The 19,214-nt window shown below is 40.8% G+C and overlaps 1 protein-coding gene across 1 annotated transcript in view; it reads left to right on the top strand.

Moving 5' to 3' along the window:
* The window catches only part of MCF2L2 (MCF.2 cell line derived transforming sequence-like 2), a gene marked incomplete at both ends in the record, with an annotated part of 253,923 nt that overhangs the window by 175,399 nt on the left and 59,310 nt on the right, over positions 1 to 19,214 (top strand). Inside the window, 3 exons of the mRNA XM_080804372.1 lie at positions 15,008 to 15,074; positions 16,015 to 16,130; positions 17,305 to 17,374. Coding sequence (XP_080660498.1) covers positions 15,008 to 15,074; positions 16,015 to 16,130; positions 17,305 to 17,374 — 253 coding nt within the window. The remainder of the gene's footprint in view (positions 1 to 15,007; positions 15,075 to 16,014; positions 16,131 to 17,304; positions 17,375 to 19,214) is intronic.

The following is a 19,214-nucleotide window of genomic DNA, read 5'->3' as shown; positions in this document are numbered from 1 at the left end:
GCATTGGTAAGAGATCATAGTGCCATATGCATGTCAGACCACATACAGAAATATTAACATAATGTGTTTTGTAAGGGAGTCACTGACAGTGACCCATACGTAAGCTGATACACTGTTTGTACAGTGCATCACCTCCCTTCTTTATCTGTATAAAATAAAACACTTGATCATGGTTCCACATATAGTACCCCCCCAGCTGTCATATGTATATGTTCTATTTATGTGCAAATGCTCAATTACCATTATATTCCCTTCAGGTCATTTGGAACCAGATCCACATACACAGATGTCAGCACCTGTGTTCCACCTGCAAGAACACATAGGACTGTACCTGCAAGAAATACAAACTGACCCAAATATTGAAAAACATATAGAAGTAAAACATAAAATCATTCATTTACATCATTCTATTTACACATAGACACGGCAGACAGAGAAATGATTTCAAAAGTGAGTCAGGAGGTTGGTAAGAGGATGTAGGGCTTGCGGTCGGGGGAGGGGAGAGGATGTAGATGGGAGAAGGGACCGAGCAGAGTGAACCAGAATGCCTGCTCTGGTTTCACACTCCACCCACCCCCACCAACACACCATGCAGGGAAGGGGGCAGCAGCCTGACAGGCCCTTTGCCCATCTGGGAGCATTTCCTTTCTGCAGGCTGGTTCCCTATCCCACCCCACAGGGAGAGGAAGAGGATGATAGACTTGATGGTATAGAACAGAGTACTCATGTTTCTTTTATTGGGAGAGAATATATGAACATCCTAAAACTAGTTGGAAATAAAATTAGGTGATACTAGTGATGCTGATTTGACAGCACGGAGAAGGACCCTGTCCCGGTCCTCGGTGTCCACAGTAACTGCTTATGAACAGAGACCACTGCAATTAGATTTATAAATGACTTTAAATCTCTCTCTCTCTCTCAGAAATGTGCTTCACAGAACACTAGAGAACTATGGAAAGTACTGGAAAAAGTACTGTACCATCAAAATGGTAAACTTGAAAAATGAGAAGAATTACAATCGGCATGTTAGATTGAGAAGGGACCAGACAAGGCAGAGATAGAGCAGAGGGGAAGCAGATGTAGGAGAGAGGGCCAGAGAGGAGGGCATCAGGGCATTATCATGAGTTACGGGCAGAGAAGAATTTCAACTACCTCCAAAAGAACCTGGGCAGTGGTAGAAGCAAAAGAGACCTGAAGAAGAGAGGACTGTTGACTGAAATCATGAAAGCAGCAATGGATTTGATAACTGACTGGCTTAATGGCTAACATAGCTGAAGCATACCGACACGGTGCCAGGCTTGACTCATTTAACTTCAATTTGCACCTTCTGGACTCTCTTAGATAAGAAATTCCCTCACATACCTTGTACAGACACTGTTCTGTGAATTCAGACACCCCACAGGCCACGGGTTCCCAAACCAGCCAGGTTCCTGCAAGGCTTGGGCTGCTGGAGAGATGGGGTGGTGTCCTGACCTCACTCCCTGCCGACCGGGGATCTGGGCAAGGGACCTGACTTCTGAGCACCTCATGGTAATTCCTGCCCAGATGGGACCAGTGAGGACCAAATATAAAAGCCATCACGTATGTGGAGTACTGAGCGTGGGTAGGGCCCGCATGCGCTGCATGGATGGCCGTTGTCCTCGTGCCCACCCCAGGCTGCCGAAAGCCCCTCTCACGTGAGAAGCCAGCAGAGGGGGTCTTCATGTTGCCTCCGTCCACAATCTAAAAGGACCTGCTTGTTTCTTTCTGCATCTTCGAACGTAGTTTCCATTACTACAGCATCACCCATGAAAATAATGCAGCCCCTCCTTGGTTGCACCCTCCTCCCTCCCCACCCGCCAGCCCCTCCCACCCCACACATATCCTTCTGGGCTTCTTTCCTGTCTACACTTGCTCCTTGGTGATCCCATCCATCACCATTAGTGCCTGATTTCTATTTCTAGTCTAGATTCTGGGCTCCAAACTCCAGTGTCTCCACTCAAATGTGTCACATCAGTCTTAAGCCAAGCACGTGTGAAATGGACTATTCAAATGCGTGCTAGTGAGCCCGTGAAGGGATGGGACTCACAGGCCCCAAAGACCAGAATCATCCTCCTTCTCACCAGTGGACCCAGCCCAACAAGTGACATGTCGGTAACAGTCGGTGGCCTTTTGTCACTGTGAAATTGCAGATCTGTGTTCCCTGCTCTTGAGTGTCCTGAGTCCTCTCAAGGGCAGACATCCCATCCCACACACCTCCAGTTCCCTTGAAGAACCTCCTGCCATGCCTTGCACAGAGTAAGTGCGGATTAACTGCTAGTCAAGTTGAATTTTCATTCGTCAGATGTTCAAATTTCCATTCCAAGAAGCTTCGCCCCCAGAACAAAGGTCCCTGTGTACTTCTCTCCTAAAGCCATCAAGGCCCCAAAGCAGGCACTGGAGGCACACCAGCCCCTTTCCCACAGCTCTCGCCTCTGCTCCTGTGGTTTGGCACCCTTCGGCACCCTCCCTCAATTCCAGGACCTCAGTGCTTGGGTGAAACCATTGTCAGTCTGCCCAGAACAGGAAACTGAAGGGGACTGAGGGCACACAGAGGCCCTCACCCGCAGGCCATTCTCAGAAACCACCTTGTTCCTTTCTCTTCTCATCTGCCCTGGGGAGCCCCGGCCCCCCAATGGTCAGCTCCTTCCACATCAACATACAAAGCTTCTCTGATATGTTCATCCTACCCTCATTGGGGGCCCCACAGGGGTGGGGACAGTCTTGGAGCCAGGCCTTGTTTGCTGGGATCCTCCTGGGCCCATCAGAGCTGATGGGGGGAGCCCCACTGGGGAGGCGGTGAGTGGAAGGGAGGCTGGCGTGGGTTTCCCCTCCATGCTGCCAGTGCTCAGACAGCCCCAGGGACAGTGAACTTGGTACCACTCCCCTATGAGGGCTCGCTCAGCATTTCTTCTCCCCTCCCCACCTGCAGATCTGGCATACGCTTTACCGGCACACCCCCACCCCGGCCCCCATCCCGGGCCTGTGGGGTTCTGCGGAAGGCCAAGGGCTGCCTCTCACTCCACCTATGACTCAGGACAGCATATCCAGATGGAGTGAATGAGTAACATTTGTGTAGGGACAATCTGGAGTGTTGTCTGGTAATTGCCCCAGCATTGCAGATCTCTCCAAACTGAATAGAATGACTCGGTCCTGGGATGGGCTGGGACAGAGAAGAAGACAATACAGAGCATGGGAATGTTCAGAAAATAGTTACTGGCTGTGGTGCAGGGGCTACATGCCTGGCCCAGAGGCAGTAATTTGTGTTAGAAACGTTGTACTTAAAATTAAGTTTGGTTGTGCTGATAGAATATCATTCTCTGTGTCCCTCTTTTTTTTTTTAAAAGATTTTACTTGTTCATTTATTTGTCAGGGAGGGAGAGAGTACACACAAGCAGGCAGTGGCAGGCTCCCCGCTGAGCAAGGAGCCCAATGCAGGACTCGTTCCCAGGACCCTAGGATCATGACCTGAGCCCAAGGCCTCGGCTCAACCAACTGAGCCACCCAGACGTCCCTATGTGTCCCTCTTCTTAATAGTTAATAATTACTAAGTGCTCATTGTGGAGTATTTGTGGCTCAAATCCTACTCAAACCAATTCTAAAGGACAGTTATAAGCCTGCCTGGGATTTTTATTGAGTATTACTTAAAATAAGTGGACCATTAATTAAGAGTTAGAAACAGTTTTGTTATACTGAGATTTTTCTTATAACAGCACTTCCAAAAGGCCAGCTCTAAAGTCCTTGACACATCCTATAAGCTGAAACAACATACATTTCATGAATCAGTCTTGGTTGGTCTGATGGTATGAGGTCGTAAAGCCCAATATCAACACCTATTTGATTCTGCAGGTACAGGGCTAAGGAATACTGGAAAAAGAGAGCAATATCTCTGAGAGGTGTGTTTTTTTTATCATATCAGATAAATAAACAATAAACCCTCTTGGGAGGAAAGGGGTTAATAGAATAATGGAATATCTGCTGAGTAGATACAGATAAGAATGGGTCTGCAAAAGAGGTACATACGGTGGAAAAAGCAGTGCGTCTTTTCTCAATGTTTTTTGATCTTTTTAAATTTATTTTATACATATGTATTTTCCCTTTGGAATCTCTTTTTTGCAATAGATTTCTCTTTGTTTGTATGAAGTGGAAGCCTATTCGCAGTCTCAAATTTTTTTCTTTGCCAAAAATTATTAGGTTACTTGGATATTCCTGTTGGAGTTAGTACCAGCACTGCCCTTTCCCATGAACTGAAGTAATAATGGTTTTCCTATCAGCAATAGTCCAGGAATCTCCTTGGCGTACCAGAAGTCTCTATCAGGATGTCTTAAGTTGGATTGCCGATATGCCTGTGCACCGCGGCTCTGAGATTTGAGGCAGATCCCTTGAAGCTTACGCATAAAGAGATAATGGCCTGAGCCAGCCCTTTTTCTCTAACCTGCTTACCTGTGTCCTCACTGTGTGGGCCCTGTCGCTTACGGAGCCATGCTACAGAGTCAGAATAGTGGGTCCTATTGTAGTGGACTGAACTTCAGCCTGGGCACGTCAGTTCCCCTGTCAGCTGTAGAGCTAGAGGGCCTGGACTTGACCTCCGTGGCAGCACCTTGCCAGCAGTTTGACCTCAATCAAGTCACGTAATGCTCTGAGTCCCAATTTCCTCTTCTGCGAAATAAGAATTACAATTAGTACTTACTCTTGCTCACAGAATTGGTGTCTGTTCCTTAACTCTATTGTTCATCCATTCGATGAACATTTATTGAGAATTTACCTACTTATAAGGCAGGTGGGCAAGGATAAATGAAGCAGGGTATATGCCCTGGAGGAGCTCTTTTTCAGGTGTTGAATGAATTAAAGAAATACACACATTAAGAAAACAACTCTACTTCATATCCACTGGGCAGGCTATCATTTTTTAAAAAATGGGAAAATGGCAAGAGCTGACAAGGATGTGGAGATATTAGAAGCCTGGTGCATCGCTGGTGGGAATGTCAAGTGGTATAGTCACTGTGGAAAACAGTGTGGTGGTTTTTCAAAAAGTTGAAAATAGAATTATTGTATGATCCAGTGTTTCTACTTCTGGGCATATACCTCAAAGAATTGAAAGCGGAGACTAAAGAGACTTGCACACCAATGTTCATAGCAGCATTATTCACAAGAGCTGCAGGTGAAAGGAACCTAAGTATGCATCAACAGAAGGATAAGCAAAATGTAATATATGCAAACAACTAAAGATATTCATCCTTAAACAGAAATGAAAGTATGGCACATGCTAAAACACGGATGAATTTGGAAACACCGTGCTTAGTGAAGAAAGCCAGACACAAACGGACAGACGTTGGATGATTCCATGTAAACGAGGTGCCTAGAATTGGCCAGCTCTTAGAGACAGAAAGTGGAACAGAAGTGACCATGGACTGGGGGGAGTGAGAGAGGAATGGAGAGCTAGTGTTTAATGGAAACAGAGTTTCAGTTTGGGATGACTGAGAAGTTCTGGTGATAGCTGCACAACATTGTGAAAGTACTTAGAGCTACTGAATAATATACTTACAACTTGTTTAAATGGTAAATTTGATATTATATATATTTTGTAATTGAAAAAAAAACTTTATAACCCCTAAAAATCTATTCAGATGCAGGATGGTTAACTTGAGTTAGGATTCATGAGATTCGGTTTATAATCAATCCCTCTTTTAAAAAGTGTGGTATCAGTAGAATTACTTTGTCATTATTTATTCCACGATATTGAGGAACAAGCATCCATCCAGATAAACTTTAATCATAATTTATTTATGCCCCATCCTCTTCCAAAAAGAATTTGAGGTAGTTTACTCTAAACGTGTCAGAGTAATGAATGAAGTCAGATCCAACTGACATAAGACGAAATACAGAACCTGAGAAACAAAAGAAGAGGAGAGGGAACAGATGGCACATGGGCAACAGCAAAAGTCTCAACTGTGAGCCTTCCAGGAGCCAGGGAAGTGTTTCTGTTCATCAGACCTTTTCTTAATGCTTAAAATACCATTGGTTTCAACAAGATCATTGTTTGAGTCTGTGCTGTTCACGTTGTTACCATTTACAGTTCTGAGAATTGATTGGGTCATTATAGAACACCTAATCGAAACAGAAGAAGGATGTTGAACCAAGAACATCTTTTCTTAAGTCCGAGCCTGCAGGGCCTGTTCTGTTCTTAAGGAAACCGGCTCCTGGACAGTGGCCTGCCCTTCTGGCCAAAGCATCTCCTGCCCCTTCCCCTGGGCTCCTGCATCAGGTCTATGCTGTAGCCTGGCAGGACGAGCATCTCCTCCATCCGGGGTCCCCCCTGCCTCCCTGGCTCCCCATCTAGCCCCCAGCAGCATGGTTCCTACCAGGCCCCTGTGTGGCCAGAAGTCCCACACCCTGTTTGTGTTTCCTTCTTCTTGGAACACCCTACTGCCTTCCTGGCCAAGCCCTCACCTCTTCCAGAGGTTGGTTCAGATTTCCCCTGCTCCGGGACATCTCCAGCCCACACTGACTCCCCTCTCTTTGCCGTCCAGGTGCCCTCTTCAGTTACACATTAGCTGTTTAGTTCATTGAGGATGTGATGAATAGAAAGTCTTGTGAGAAATGAAGAGCAAGTTGTGATTAGACCAAAGACCACATCATACATTTTATTAGAAATGGTAATATATTTAGGAAATGTTCACTGAGAGCCAGCACAGATACTCAGGCTTATCTAATTTGGCCTTTTGACACATAAAGAAATGAGCACCCTGGGAAAGAAAGTGACTTGCTCAGGGTCACCCTGTATATTGGAGGTGGAAATAGACTTGAAAACCTAATGCCCTGAAACCCAGTATTTTCACAATATCATACTAGTTTCATTTTAATTTGTGTTTTATTTAGTAATCAGGAGATAGGACTTTGGATGTATTCCAAACACAGGCAGAGAGGGGCAACGGAACAGTGTGAAGAACATTGGCTTTGCCAAAGGGAATGATATTTGGCAAGTCACTTTGAGGCTCTCGACCTCTTATTTTTTCATCTGCAAAATAAGGATGAATTGAATGGTCTTGAAGGTTATATTTGCTTTTAGCTTTTTTTTGAACCTATGAGACTGTTGGCTCAGCACCACCAAAGAATTTATGAGTACTGGTAGAGCATACGTGTCTCGCTTCGTTTTCTCCTTCTACTGTTCCCCTCAGCCTGAGACATCCTTCTTTTAGATGTCCCCCTTGCTTCCTTTCTTTTTTAAACTCAGCTTAAACTTCACTCAATGCAAAATTGTCAGTGTTTCCTGTTACCCTTGGCTGAATTTCAGCCCCTTTTCTGCACCTAACTCCTCTGACGGCCACTACCTTATCACACTGTATTGATTTTCTTGCCTCTGCCACTGGACTGCAAACTAGGGCCTAGTATTATGGTGTGTTTCTTGAGCCCAAGTGGCTATAATGGTGCCTATAACCAATAAATGTTTGGTAAATGGATCTAATGGTTTTTGCCTGGGAAGTAAGGACAAGACTATGGTACCAATTCCATTCAAAGCTGTTAGAGTTTTCATGGAAAAGGGAGACTTGGAACTGAGTTTTCAAGAATGATTAGAATTTGAAAGGGAGTGTAAAATAATAACACAGGTTTAAGAAAGTAAAAGCAGAGGGGAGGGAAGGAGGTGGCTAAAGGAATGGGGTCAGATCAGTGTTACTTGTTCGAACAGCAGAATGTCTGCAATAGGTTGTCTGGGGTGCTTGTGCGAATGACAGAGTCTACCTGTGACACCCACATGTTATTCCCCATTCTGGATCTCTCGGTCCAGATCTACTTTTAGAACAAGATCCCCAAGTAGATTCTTATCACACGAATGGAGAGTCTTGAAATCCTGGAAGGAACTTTGGCGATTGTGGGCAATTGGAAACTACTTTAAGTTTCTGAAGAGGGAGAATGATGGCATGATGGAAATGGAGCTTTAGGAAAGGCATAGACGAGTGGTCTGCAAAATAGATTGGTCGGAGGGAGCCCTCAGAGGCCAGGGGAGCTGTCAGGAGTGCACCAAGGTATTCAAGATGAGAGGAGGGGAAAGCTTGCTTTCTCTTGGCCACATCAGAAGTGGTGAATAAAAGGTGACTCCAAGAGGCATGTTGAGAAATGAAATAATGAGGCTTGGCTCCAGATAGGTTAAATAAGCAGTAATGGTAGGGAGGAGTTTGAAATGACAACTGTGCTTTAGGGACCGAGGAAATGGTGCCTACTTCTGTCTAATGAGTTCTGGTTCAACCCAAGGTGATTGAGGCATCTGGGAGGCACCCAGCTGACAAGTGTGGGCTTGAGTATACCCAAAGGTCTGGGAGGAAGATCATGGTGTGGGAGGGTCAATAGCATGAAAGAAGAGGAAAGAGGAAGTTGAAACCTGATCTCAGAGCTGTGGGAGCAGCAATAGGAGGAGGAAGAGGAGGCAAAGAGGGAACAGGGAAGAAACAGAGAGGTGGGTGGTGAATGGAAGTTGAATAATAAAGAGAAAAAGGGAGACAAAGGCTTAAGAAGGTGAGTATCCGTTATGTCAGATGTGCTAGAGTTTGAGAAGCATAAGAGCAGTCCTTTCAACTTGGCAAAAAGGATTTTAGATGAAAACTAATTGTTAAAAAGGAAAAATCTATAATACTTTCTGGTGTGTATGCTGTGATCTCTCATACCAGAAGTATATAAAAACTCTTGATGGCAAATTGTGTTGACAATTAAATGAGCAAAAATAAAAATATACTTCAGACAGGCTGGTTTCCAAAAGGATACTCTTTCTTCTATTAGAGAGCTAGGAAATGGGGAGGGAAGAAGGAAGGGATTAGGATGCATGGACAAAGAAGAAACATCAGGAAATCCTAACATGTATGTACATTAATGATCTTACTTACAAAATAGGGTTGCATTCAGCTTTTATTTTTTATTTTTTTTTAAATATTTTTTTATTTGAGAGAGAGAACAGAGAGAGAGAAAGAGCAGGAGCGGGCCGGGGGTAGTGAGGGGCAGAGGGAGAGGGAGAAGCAGACTCCCTGCTGAGCAGGGAGCCTGAGGTGGGGCTTGATCCCAGGATCTGGGGATCATGAACTGAGCTGAAGGCAGATGCTTAACTGACCCAGGCATCCTGCATTCATTTTTTTAAAATTTAATTTATTTATTTGAGAGAGAGACAGAGTGAGAGAGCATGAGAAGGGAGGTCAGAGGAAGAAGCAGACTCCCCATGAAGCTGGGAGCCTGATGTGGGACTCGATCCCATGACTCCGGAATCATGACCTGAGCTGAAGGCAGTTGCCCAACCAGCTGAGCCACCAAGATGCCCTTGCATTCAGTTTTTAAATGAAGTTCAGTTCTTGCCCCTTGGTTATGGTGTCATCTGAAAAAAACATGAGATGTCATATAGAATGCAACCAGATATCTAAAGCTCTGTTTTTATGGTGCCTTGAAATACCGGCTTCAGAGAAGAAACAGTTCCTTAAAACATTACCCTTTCATTTCCTCCTTAATGACCTCAGGATCAGGAGGTAGGGGGAGATCCACTTTTAAATGTAAAGCAAAGCAACGGAATGTACACTAGTGCAGAGTTCATTACTGCAGACTTTTCTGGCATGGTCAACTCCATTTGGTGCCCTAATTACAGTGCTCTACCTCTGGAGATATCCATCAGGACATAAATTGCTCTAGGTGTTCAAAGGTTTTTACATTATTTAAGTACTTTTCATATTTTCTGCTCTTCATGTACATTATATATACTAGATGATTGGAGATGTTAAGTCCTTGATAGCCTTTTCTACAAAGTCATGTGCTTTGGAATAATAAAGCAGGCAATCATCAGAATCATAGATTTTCTCCCATTTAATAATATTTTTTTTAAAAAAAGCTAAGGAGAGAAAGTGAAAAGAATGGCTTAATAGTGGTGTGAAGGCTATTTAAAAAAAAGAATCTGAACTGAAATCTGGGCGGATGGGTGTACAGGGGACTACTTATCATTGGAGTTGTACCCATTGCGCTTGAACGAGTAAAATGAAGTGGTTGGATGAGATCTCTAGACAGTTTCCAAACTATAAACTGGGACATGACCTGATGAAGAATTTTTTTTTCCTTCTGTGTTGTGAATATTTTCTTGTGTCAGATTCTTAAAAACTCTTAAGATTCTCTAAGTTCTTATGTAACTGTTGGGTACTAAAATTGATTTCTACCCACCACATAGTTATTTCTGTCCTCTGACTTCATGTAATTGCCAATAGGTCCTTAAACAGATTCTCCAAGTTGCTTAAGCCCAGTGCTTCATAAGGGCTGAAGAGGCTGGCTGTACTCTGGTTTTCTATGAATACTTAACTGTGGCTATGGTCCTACTTGATGCCACAGCTCATAGAAATAGATTGGAATTGAGGCCCCTATTTCCTTCTGACAGTAACTGTTGTCATTTTGGGATGATTATAAAAAGCAGAACCTCTTAGTGACTTTGTAGCTAAATGTGATTTTAAAGTAGCTATTTGATAGTCTGTATACTTCTTGAAATTGTATCCTCTGTCAGTGACTATCTTTTATCAGTCTTGTCTTATAATAAGCGCTTATAAATAGGCATAAAGAAGATACACAAATGGCCAACAGACACATGAAGAAATGCTCCCCTAGGCATCAGGGAAATGTAAATCAAGATCACAATGAGATACCATCTCACACTGGTCAGAATGGCTAAAATGAACAGCTCATGAAACAACAGATGTTGGTGAGGATGCAGAGAAAGGGGAACCCTCCTACATTGTTGGTGGGAATGCAAGCTGGTGCAGCCACTCTGGAAATCAGTATGGAGGTTCCTCAAAAAGTTAAAAAATAGAGCTACCCTGCGACCCAGCAATGACACTACTAGGTATTTACCCAAAGGATACAAACATAGTGATTCAAAGGGCCACATGCACCCCAATATTTATAGCAGCAATGTCCACAATAGCCAAAATATGGAAAGAGGCCAGATGTCCATTGACAGATGAATGGATGAAGAAGATATGTATATATACAATGGAATATTACTCAGCCATCAGAAAGACTGAAATCTTGCCATTTGCAATGATGTGGATGGAACTAGAGGGTATTATGCTAAGTGAAGTTGTCAGCCAGAGAAATACAATTATCATATGATCTCACTGATATGTGGAATTTAAGAAACAAAACAGATGAACATAATAGGGGAAGGGAAAGAAAAATAAAATAAGATGAAAATAGAGAGGGAGGCAAACCTCCCTAGAGACATTGAATTCTAGGAAATAAACTGAGGGTTGCTGAATGGGAGGTGGATGGGGGGGGGGAATGGATAATTGGATGATGGGCATTAAGGAGGGCATGTGATGCAATGAGCACTGGGTGTTATATGCAACCGATGAATCACTGAACTCTACCTCTGAAACTAATTTAAAAAAAGAAAAAATAGACACAAAAATTGTTATTTTAAGAAAAAATAATTGTTGAGCTAGAAAATATCTAAGTTGTTTATAATATAAACAACTTATATTTATATATAAACTTATATATAAATATATATTTATAATATATAAACCTAATAGGGTTTATATATTATAAATTATATATTATATATTATATATATTATAATATATATATTATATATTATAACTCCTGTAACATTTATTTTAAAATGTCATATAAACCATTTTTTAAATTATAATTTTTTAAATTATAAAACTTGGTGAAGTTTTCTTAACCAAAGACTGTAGAAGAGCATAGAGTAAAATGTAAAAATTCTCCTTCCCTGCTTTCTAGCCTTCAGTACAACTCTCCAAAAGCAATCACTGTTAACAGTGTCTTAAGTTTCTTTGCATGAATTTTCTGAGTGTACACAATTTTACATATATATGCACACATACTCATTTTTACATAGTCATACTATGTAAACTGTTCTTCATGTTGGTGTTTGTCTTTTTTTAAAGATTTATTTATTTTGGGGGGGGAGAGAGAATGAGCTGGGCAGAGGGGCAGAGAGAGAGAGAGAAGCAGGCTGATCTCAGAAACCTGGGATCATGACCTGAGTCAAAGGCAGATGCTTATCTGACTGAGCTATGCCAGGCACCCCATGTTGCTGAAGTTCAAATAATTACAGATAGTGAACATTCTTAGAAATGAAATTATTGAACCAAGGTGCACGTGTTTTAAATTTTGATGAGATATTTCCAAGTTACCTTGCACGTAGTTACATTTCTACCAATATTATCTGAGAGTGTTTCCACATTCTTATCTATTGGTCTTCTGTTGAGGTTTGAAATTTCTGCCATTCTAGTAGTTGAAAATTGTTACTTTTTTTTATTATGCCCTTATTGGATTAGCATGCATTGAGCATTTTTTTCATAAGACAAATAGTCATTTTTATTTTTGTGTGAATTTCCTGTATTACGCCCTTTGATTATTTGTCCCTTGTCATATCCATTTTATGAGAGAAAAAGAAACCCTTTGTTAGGATAGACTACCATTTATTCATGTATTTTTCTTATTTTTTTCTAGTTCAGCTTTTTAATTTTCATTTATTTATTTTTACTTTAATTCCAATGTAGTTAACATACCGTGTTATATTAGTTTCAGGTGTACAATCTAGTGATTCAACAATTCTACACATTACTCAGTGTTCATCATGATGAGTGCACTCTTAATCCCCTTCATCTGTTTCACTCATCTTCCCACCTGCCTCCCCTCTGATAACCATCAGTTTGTTCTCTATAGTTAAGAGTCTGTTTTTGGTTTGTCTCTTTTTTTCCCTTTGTTCATTTGTTTTGTTTCTTAAATTCTACCTATGAGTGAAATCACATGGTATTTATCTTTCTGCGACTGACTTATTTCCCTTAACTTTATACTCTCTAGATCCATCCATGTTGTTGCAAATGGCAAGATTTCATTTTATGACTGAGAATTATTGCACTGTAGATCTATACCACCTCTTCTTTATCCATTCGTCTGTTGATGGATACTAGTACTGCTTCCATAATTTGGCAACTGTAAATAATGCTGCAATAAACATATGCATGCATATATCTTTTTGAATTAGTGTTTTTGTGTTCTTCGGATAAATACCTAAGTAGTGGAATTATTAGAATTCTACTTTTAACTTTTTGAGGAACCTCCATACTATTTCTCCCAGTGGCTGCACCAGTTGACATTGCTGCCAACAGTGCACAAGGGTTCTTTTTTCTTCACATCTTCACTAACACCTGTTGTTTCTTCTCTTTTGGATTTTAGCCATTGTGATGGGTGTGAGGTGATACCTCATTGTAATTTTGATTTGTAGATCCCTGATGATGAGTGACATTGAACATCTTTTCATGAGTCTGTTGGTCATCTGTGTCTTCTTTGGAGAAATGTCTGTTCATGTCTTCTGCCCATTTTTAATTAGATTATTTGTAATTTTTTTGGTGTTGAGTTGTATAAATTCTTTATGCATTTTGGATACTAACCCTTTATTAGTATGTCTTTTGCAAATATCTTCTCCCATTCCATAGGTTGTCTTCTGGTTTTATTCGTTGTTGGTCCTTTACTGTGCAGAAGCTTCTTATTTTAATATAGTCCCAATAGTCCCAAAAGTTTATTTTTACTTTTATTCCCCTTCCCTCAGAAGACATATTTAGAAAAATGTTACTATGGCCAATGTCAGAGAAATTACTGGGTTAGGCTACTTTTTAATAGGTAACCTATCAACAGTTCACAGGAATCCATAAATGTATGTATTCTACACAGCATCACCAGTACAAACACTAACTCACTTAGAAACCTAAAAGAAAGCCCAAAAGAAAAAATGTCTGAGAAGAGAAAGAAAACAGTCTATCTGGAGATAGGTGAGGGGACTGGCCTCACTCTTTCTATTACTTTTCTACTACTGCAAAAATATGACCACTAACTTAACAGCTTACAATTTCCTGCAAAGGGGGTCCATGCACAGCACGAGTGGCTTTTTGCTCAGGTCCCACAGAGTGAAAATAAAGTTGGTCAGTTGTGCTCAGTTTTCTCTTCTAAGTTGATGTGGTTGTGGCAGAATTCAGTTCCTTGCTCAAGGCCTGGGAGCTTAAGTCCTGGTTTCCTTCCTGGTTGTTAGCTGGGGGCCACTCTCAGCATCTAGAGGCACCCTGTGTTCCTTGCCACATAGCCTCTTCCATCTCCAGAACCAGCCAAGGACAGCTTCCCTTGTCTTAAATTTTTCTCATGCTTACAATCTTTCTGACTTCCAGACCCAGGTCTGATGAGTTCATAAGACTGGGAAAGCCCAACCAGGTACTCTACCTATCTTAAGGTCCACTGATTTGGAACAAAACAGATTGGCAAAGACCCTCCACAGCAGCACCCAAATTAATGGTCAGTTAATTAACTGGGAAAAGGTGTATGTATACAAGAGGTCAGGAATTGGGGGCAGGGGAGTGTCATCATAGCATTCTGCCCACCACAGCCCTCACCTGTCTTCCTCAAGGGAAGCAGACAGAGGTCATGTGTGTTGGCTGAGGAAACCAATCCTACTGAAACACTAGATGCTAGAGAAAGGGAGCATGACTGGAATCCACTTAACCTCATGCACAACAAAGTCTAGCCATGCGGGTCAAAGATCTTGATATGAGCAATGAGACAGCAGAAAGCTGCAGAGAAATTCCCAGAAACCACACGTACAATGGAGGGGTCAGGCGGGCCTTCCTGACCAAACATCCAAATCTGGCATTTCCGACTCCACAATCTCTGCCTTCTTGACCCCTTACACGGTGACCCACCAGAGGACAGGTCATTCACTGGCTATATAAATAGATTCTGAGTCCCTAACCTTATTGTTTCTCCTTATGCCAGTGTGATCAGAGTATGCTTTTGTGAGCTATTGGCCTTGGGTGTTCAGTAGAACAGAATGAACTGACCACAACCTAAGTAGGTAGGCCACTAAGGGGAACTGCATCGATGAGCATTATTGTAAAAGAACTCTAAGGACCCCTCTGCCTCTTTCTCTTTCATATTCCCACCTGCTGCTGTGATTCAGGCGCATCATACATGACTTGCTTGAGACGGAAGAGATTTATATAAAGGAGATTAAGAGCATAATTGATGTAAGTAGACTGTGATAGTTGACATTAAGCATGTATTCAAATTAGAGAAGTTCTTTTGCACGAAGACTTAAAATAGTTGCCATATGTCTCTAGAATTTCCAAGAGTTCAGCTCTTATAATATCACAAGTATCTTTCCAATAGGAATAAGAACATTCTTATGACTATTGATCCGTGTAACCAAATAACTTCCAAAGGATTGTATCAATTCATACTGATTTTAGCAGGGCCCAATAAGTTCACCCTATGGTTGCCAACAATGGAAGTAATCATTTGAATGCTTTTGATCATGTAATAAGGGAGAATTGTTTCGAGTAGGATATTTTCCTTGAGATTGAAAATTTGAAATTTTCCTAAGGAAATAATCTTGAGAAATAAATGATCTGTACAAAATTATAATAGAATTTTTATAACAAAATATCAGAAGGAAATAAAATCCCTAATAAAAAGGGGATGTTAATAAAGTTTGATGTTCATGCTGAATGAAATATTGTTCAACTGCTACAAAATAATTATTTTGAATAATATGTAGCAACACTGAAAAATGCTTATAAGATTAAGTTAAAAACAGTATAAAATATGCTTTTTAAAAAGTCATGAAGAAAATATAATAAAACAATAGTAATTGCATTTGGTTGTAACATGATGGATAAGGTTTTTACTTTCACACTTGACTTGTATAACATAAACATTTAAAAAATATGCTTATTCTTTCTATAAAATGCCATTTTATTATCATTGCCATTTAAATTTAACCATCTTCTTCTAAAGATGGACACATGAAGGGAGTCATATCAAAAGAAAGCATTTGATGAAATGACTTTCAGGAAATAAGTGTGCCGTATTTTCCAAATATTAAAGTTTTGGTCCCTGGAGTAGCTGATTTAGATCATCTCTTAAATGTTCCTATCTGTAAAACCTACCTTGTTTCCTCCTTTGCAGGGCTATATCACTCCAATGGATTTTATTTGGCTGAAGCATCTGATTCCAGATGTTCTTCAGAATAACAAGGAGTTTCTCTTTGGGAATATTAGGGAACTTTATGAATTTCACAACAGGTATATGATAATTCAAACTACCAGGAAAAATGGAAAGTAAAAGAAAAATGGAAATCAGGCTGATGGGATTTGGAAATGAACATGTGTATATGTTGCTTAAACAAGTAGTCCAGACTCAGTGGACTTGATTGGGATGGAATAGGGTGAGAAGGAGGGGAGAAGTGCCACAGATCTCTGAAGGAGAAGGGAAAAGACATCAATGGAGGATGTACCAGGTGTAAGGCATTAATGTTATATTTTTTGTGTGTTTTTTTGCTTATTTAACTATTCATGTGTCCGCCTTTATTGAGGACATGTTCTGTGTCAGGCACTGTGCTCAGCGTTGGGAATACAAAGATGACCAAGACACATGTCCACATACCTGCTATCATCGAGTTGTGCTGGGAGCTAGGGTCTTGGAAAACACTAACTGGTCAGACAAGTTGTCCTTTTAGCCCAGGGCTGCTTGGATGTTGAGTTCTAGAGAATTAGAGAAGGAAGGGACTTTGGAGATCATCTTCCAAGCCTTTCATTTCACAGATGAACCTATAGCTCGTTTCTTCCCTTTACTCAATACGATAACCCCAAATCACACATGTAATTGATTGGAAAGAGACTGCTTGGTGAATTGACCCACAGTTGTTTCCCAATGCCGACTCCTGTCCATTGGTCAGACACACAACTGAAATGGAAATCTCATTTCTGCTACCTTCCTTGGAAAATTATTTAACCTCTATTACGCCTTGGGTTTCACATTTATGAAACCCTACCTTACTAGGTTTGGTGGAGGATTAAATGAGATATTGTTTATGAAGTACTTAGCTTATGCCTGGCTTGCCTCAAGCCCTCAGTGATATTAGCAGTAGAAGCAGCCAACAACCATTCTTATTCATGTGATTCTCATGTATCAGGGAGGATCACTGCAGTTTGTCTGTCCATAGCTAGTGCCTAGAATTATCAGGACAAGCTGTGATTGGCTTCAAGGAATCCTAGTAATGTCACAGAACATTTTTTTTTTTCTTTCAAATCGGTATTTTGAAGATGAGTCAAGAACAATAAATCCTGGAAAACAGCATTTTCCTAAGCACTTAAAATCTTATGTGATTTTACTTTAAAAAAAAAAGCACACCACCTTATGTGTTTTAACCACATACATGTAAAAAATCAAAACGTGATTATACTTTTCCTTCCCTAGGACTTTTCTAAAAGAATTGGAAAAGTGCACCGAAAACCCTGAACTTCTGGCACGTTGTTTTCTCAAGAGAGTAAGTCTGTGCTCCCAGTAAGTCAAAATAACTATGTGATTAACGTTAGCCCTTATTTTTCTGTGTAAGGGGTAAGGGCAAATGGGAGCACCAGTGGTCTGAAATGTTACACATGAGATGAGTCCAGTTTGACTAGGCTCATAGGACAGATAGGAGCCACTTATAAGCTTGGGCTCAGCAAAGCCCAGGGACATGGAGGACTGCCCCCCCCCAAAACATGATCCTCCTCTGAATGACTAAGCTAACTGTTTTTGAATAAGAATCACACAGCAGGAAAAAAAAAAAAAAGAATCACACGGCAGGCTTAGATTCCTCACTAAAGTTGTATTAACACTCTCAAGAGAAGTACTGATGCTAAACTAAAAGTCTCTGAAAATGTCTTTTCCTCCATTTTATTTTTTTACAGGGGAGAGGATGGGCAGAATATGTTAAGCCTGTGATCCCTCTTTTTTTTTTTTTAAACTTTTTAGTTTGGAATTATTTATCTCGTATTCTTAATGAAAAAATAACTTTGGAGCATATTCCAAAGTTTATTTTCTTAAATTTTATTTAAATCAATTAATTAACATATAGTGTATTATTAGCTTCAGAGGTAGAGTTCAGTGTGTTTGGTCCCTCTTATGCTTAGTACCCAATTTATTATTTCCTGCCCTATACCAGCATCTCTGACTACTTCCCCTTCCTCATGCACAGACCTCTTCCCTCTTGCCCTCTTTGCACCCCTGCTTTGGGCAGTGAAGAGCTGATTGGGCCTACCGAGCTGGCCCAGAGATGTGTATTACCTGGCGCCACTCCCCACCACTTTCTTTTCTTGGGAGGACTATGCAGAGGATCCTTGTGCCCTGAACTTTCCATCTTTTGCATTTCTCCCCTCTCTCTCAACTAGCCCTTCATTTTATTATCTTCCTTTATTTCCTTTTTGTGAGCCTGAGACAACAGATCAAACAATTTAAAAATTTTAAACAGCCCAAATTATGACTGATAAGTCTAAGAGCAGTATGTGTGATAAACTGAGAGCAAGCAAACACAAACCCCCAGGCTTCAAGGCATTTGACATAATGGGAAAAACAGAGCCTTCAACCCTCAGAGCTCTTGCCAGCTTGGAAGGCCTCTTCCACGGCTCTGTGTGGGTTTTCTACCACAGCCTCATCATAGGTTTTTTTGGTCAAGTGCCAGAATTCAAGGTACACTGAACACTATGTTGTATTTAATCTGATTAATTTCCTTTTTGAATTACTTTTATAGCATTATTCGTGTTTTATAGTATTTTGTAATTTTGCACTCATCAAACCACCAATGTGAAATTTAGTTTCAGGGCTTAGGATTATTTTACAGTTGCTTAAGTCATTATTGCAAAGGCTTATTTAAATTGTTGGATGAGAAAAGGACTGAATTCCTGTTGGGAAAAATGGAAATGATTAAAAAAATTGTTCAAGTATAAGGCAATTGTCAGGGAATTGCTGACAAAACATCTTTTCCTAGAAGAATTCCTCACCTAACATTTTGCAAAGCCTTCTATAGTCCCCCATGTTGGGAGAAACCCAAGAAATCATTAATCCAGACCTGCATATAAACTCTGCATATAATCCCATATGATCTATGATGTTGGAGACATAGTACAGGTAATAAGTTCTTTTCAATCATAAAGTCATTAGCCCGGGACAGATGGAGTAATTAAAAACCATGATCAGCTAATCTTTCAGGCTCCTTGAGGGAATTGGCTGCTGCTGTGTTATTTTTTAGATAACGAGGTGGCTCCCTCACCCATTATTTACTACAACTGTTGACCTTTTCTCAATAATATTTGCAGAATTCCATTAATCATGAAAATGAGTTTTGA

The sequence above is a fragment of the Martes martes genome (assembly GCF_963455335.1).
Source record: "Martes martes genome assembly, chromosome: 1".
NCBI classification, from domain to species: Eukaryota; Metazoa; Chordata; class Mammalia; order Carnivora; family Mustelidae; genus Martes; species Martes martes.
This window is presented reverse-complemented; position numbering and strand designations above follow the sequence as displayed.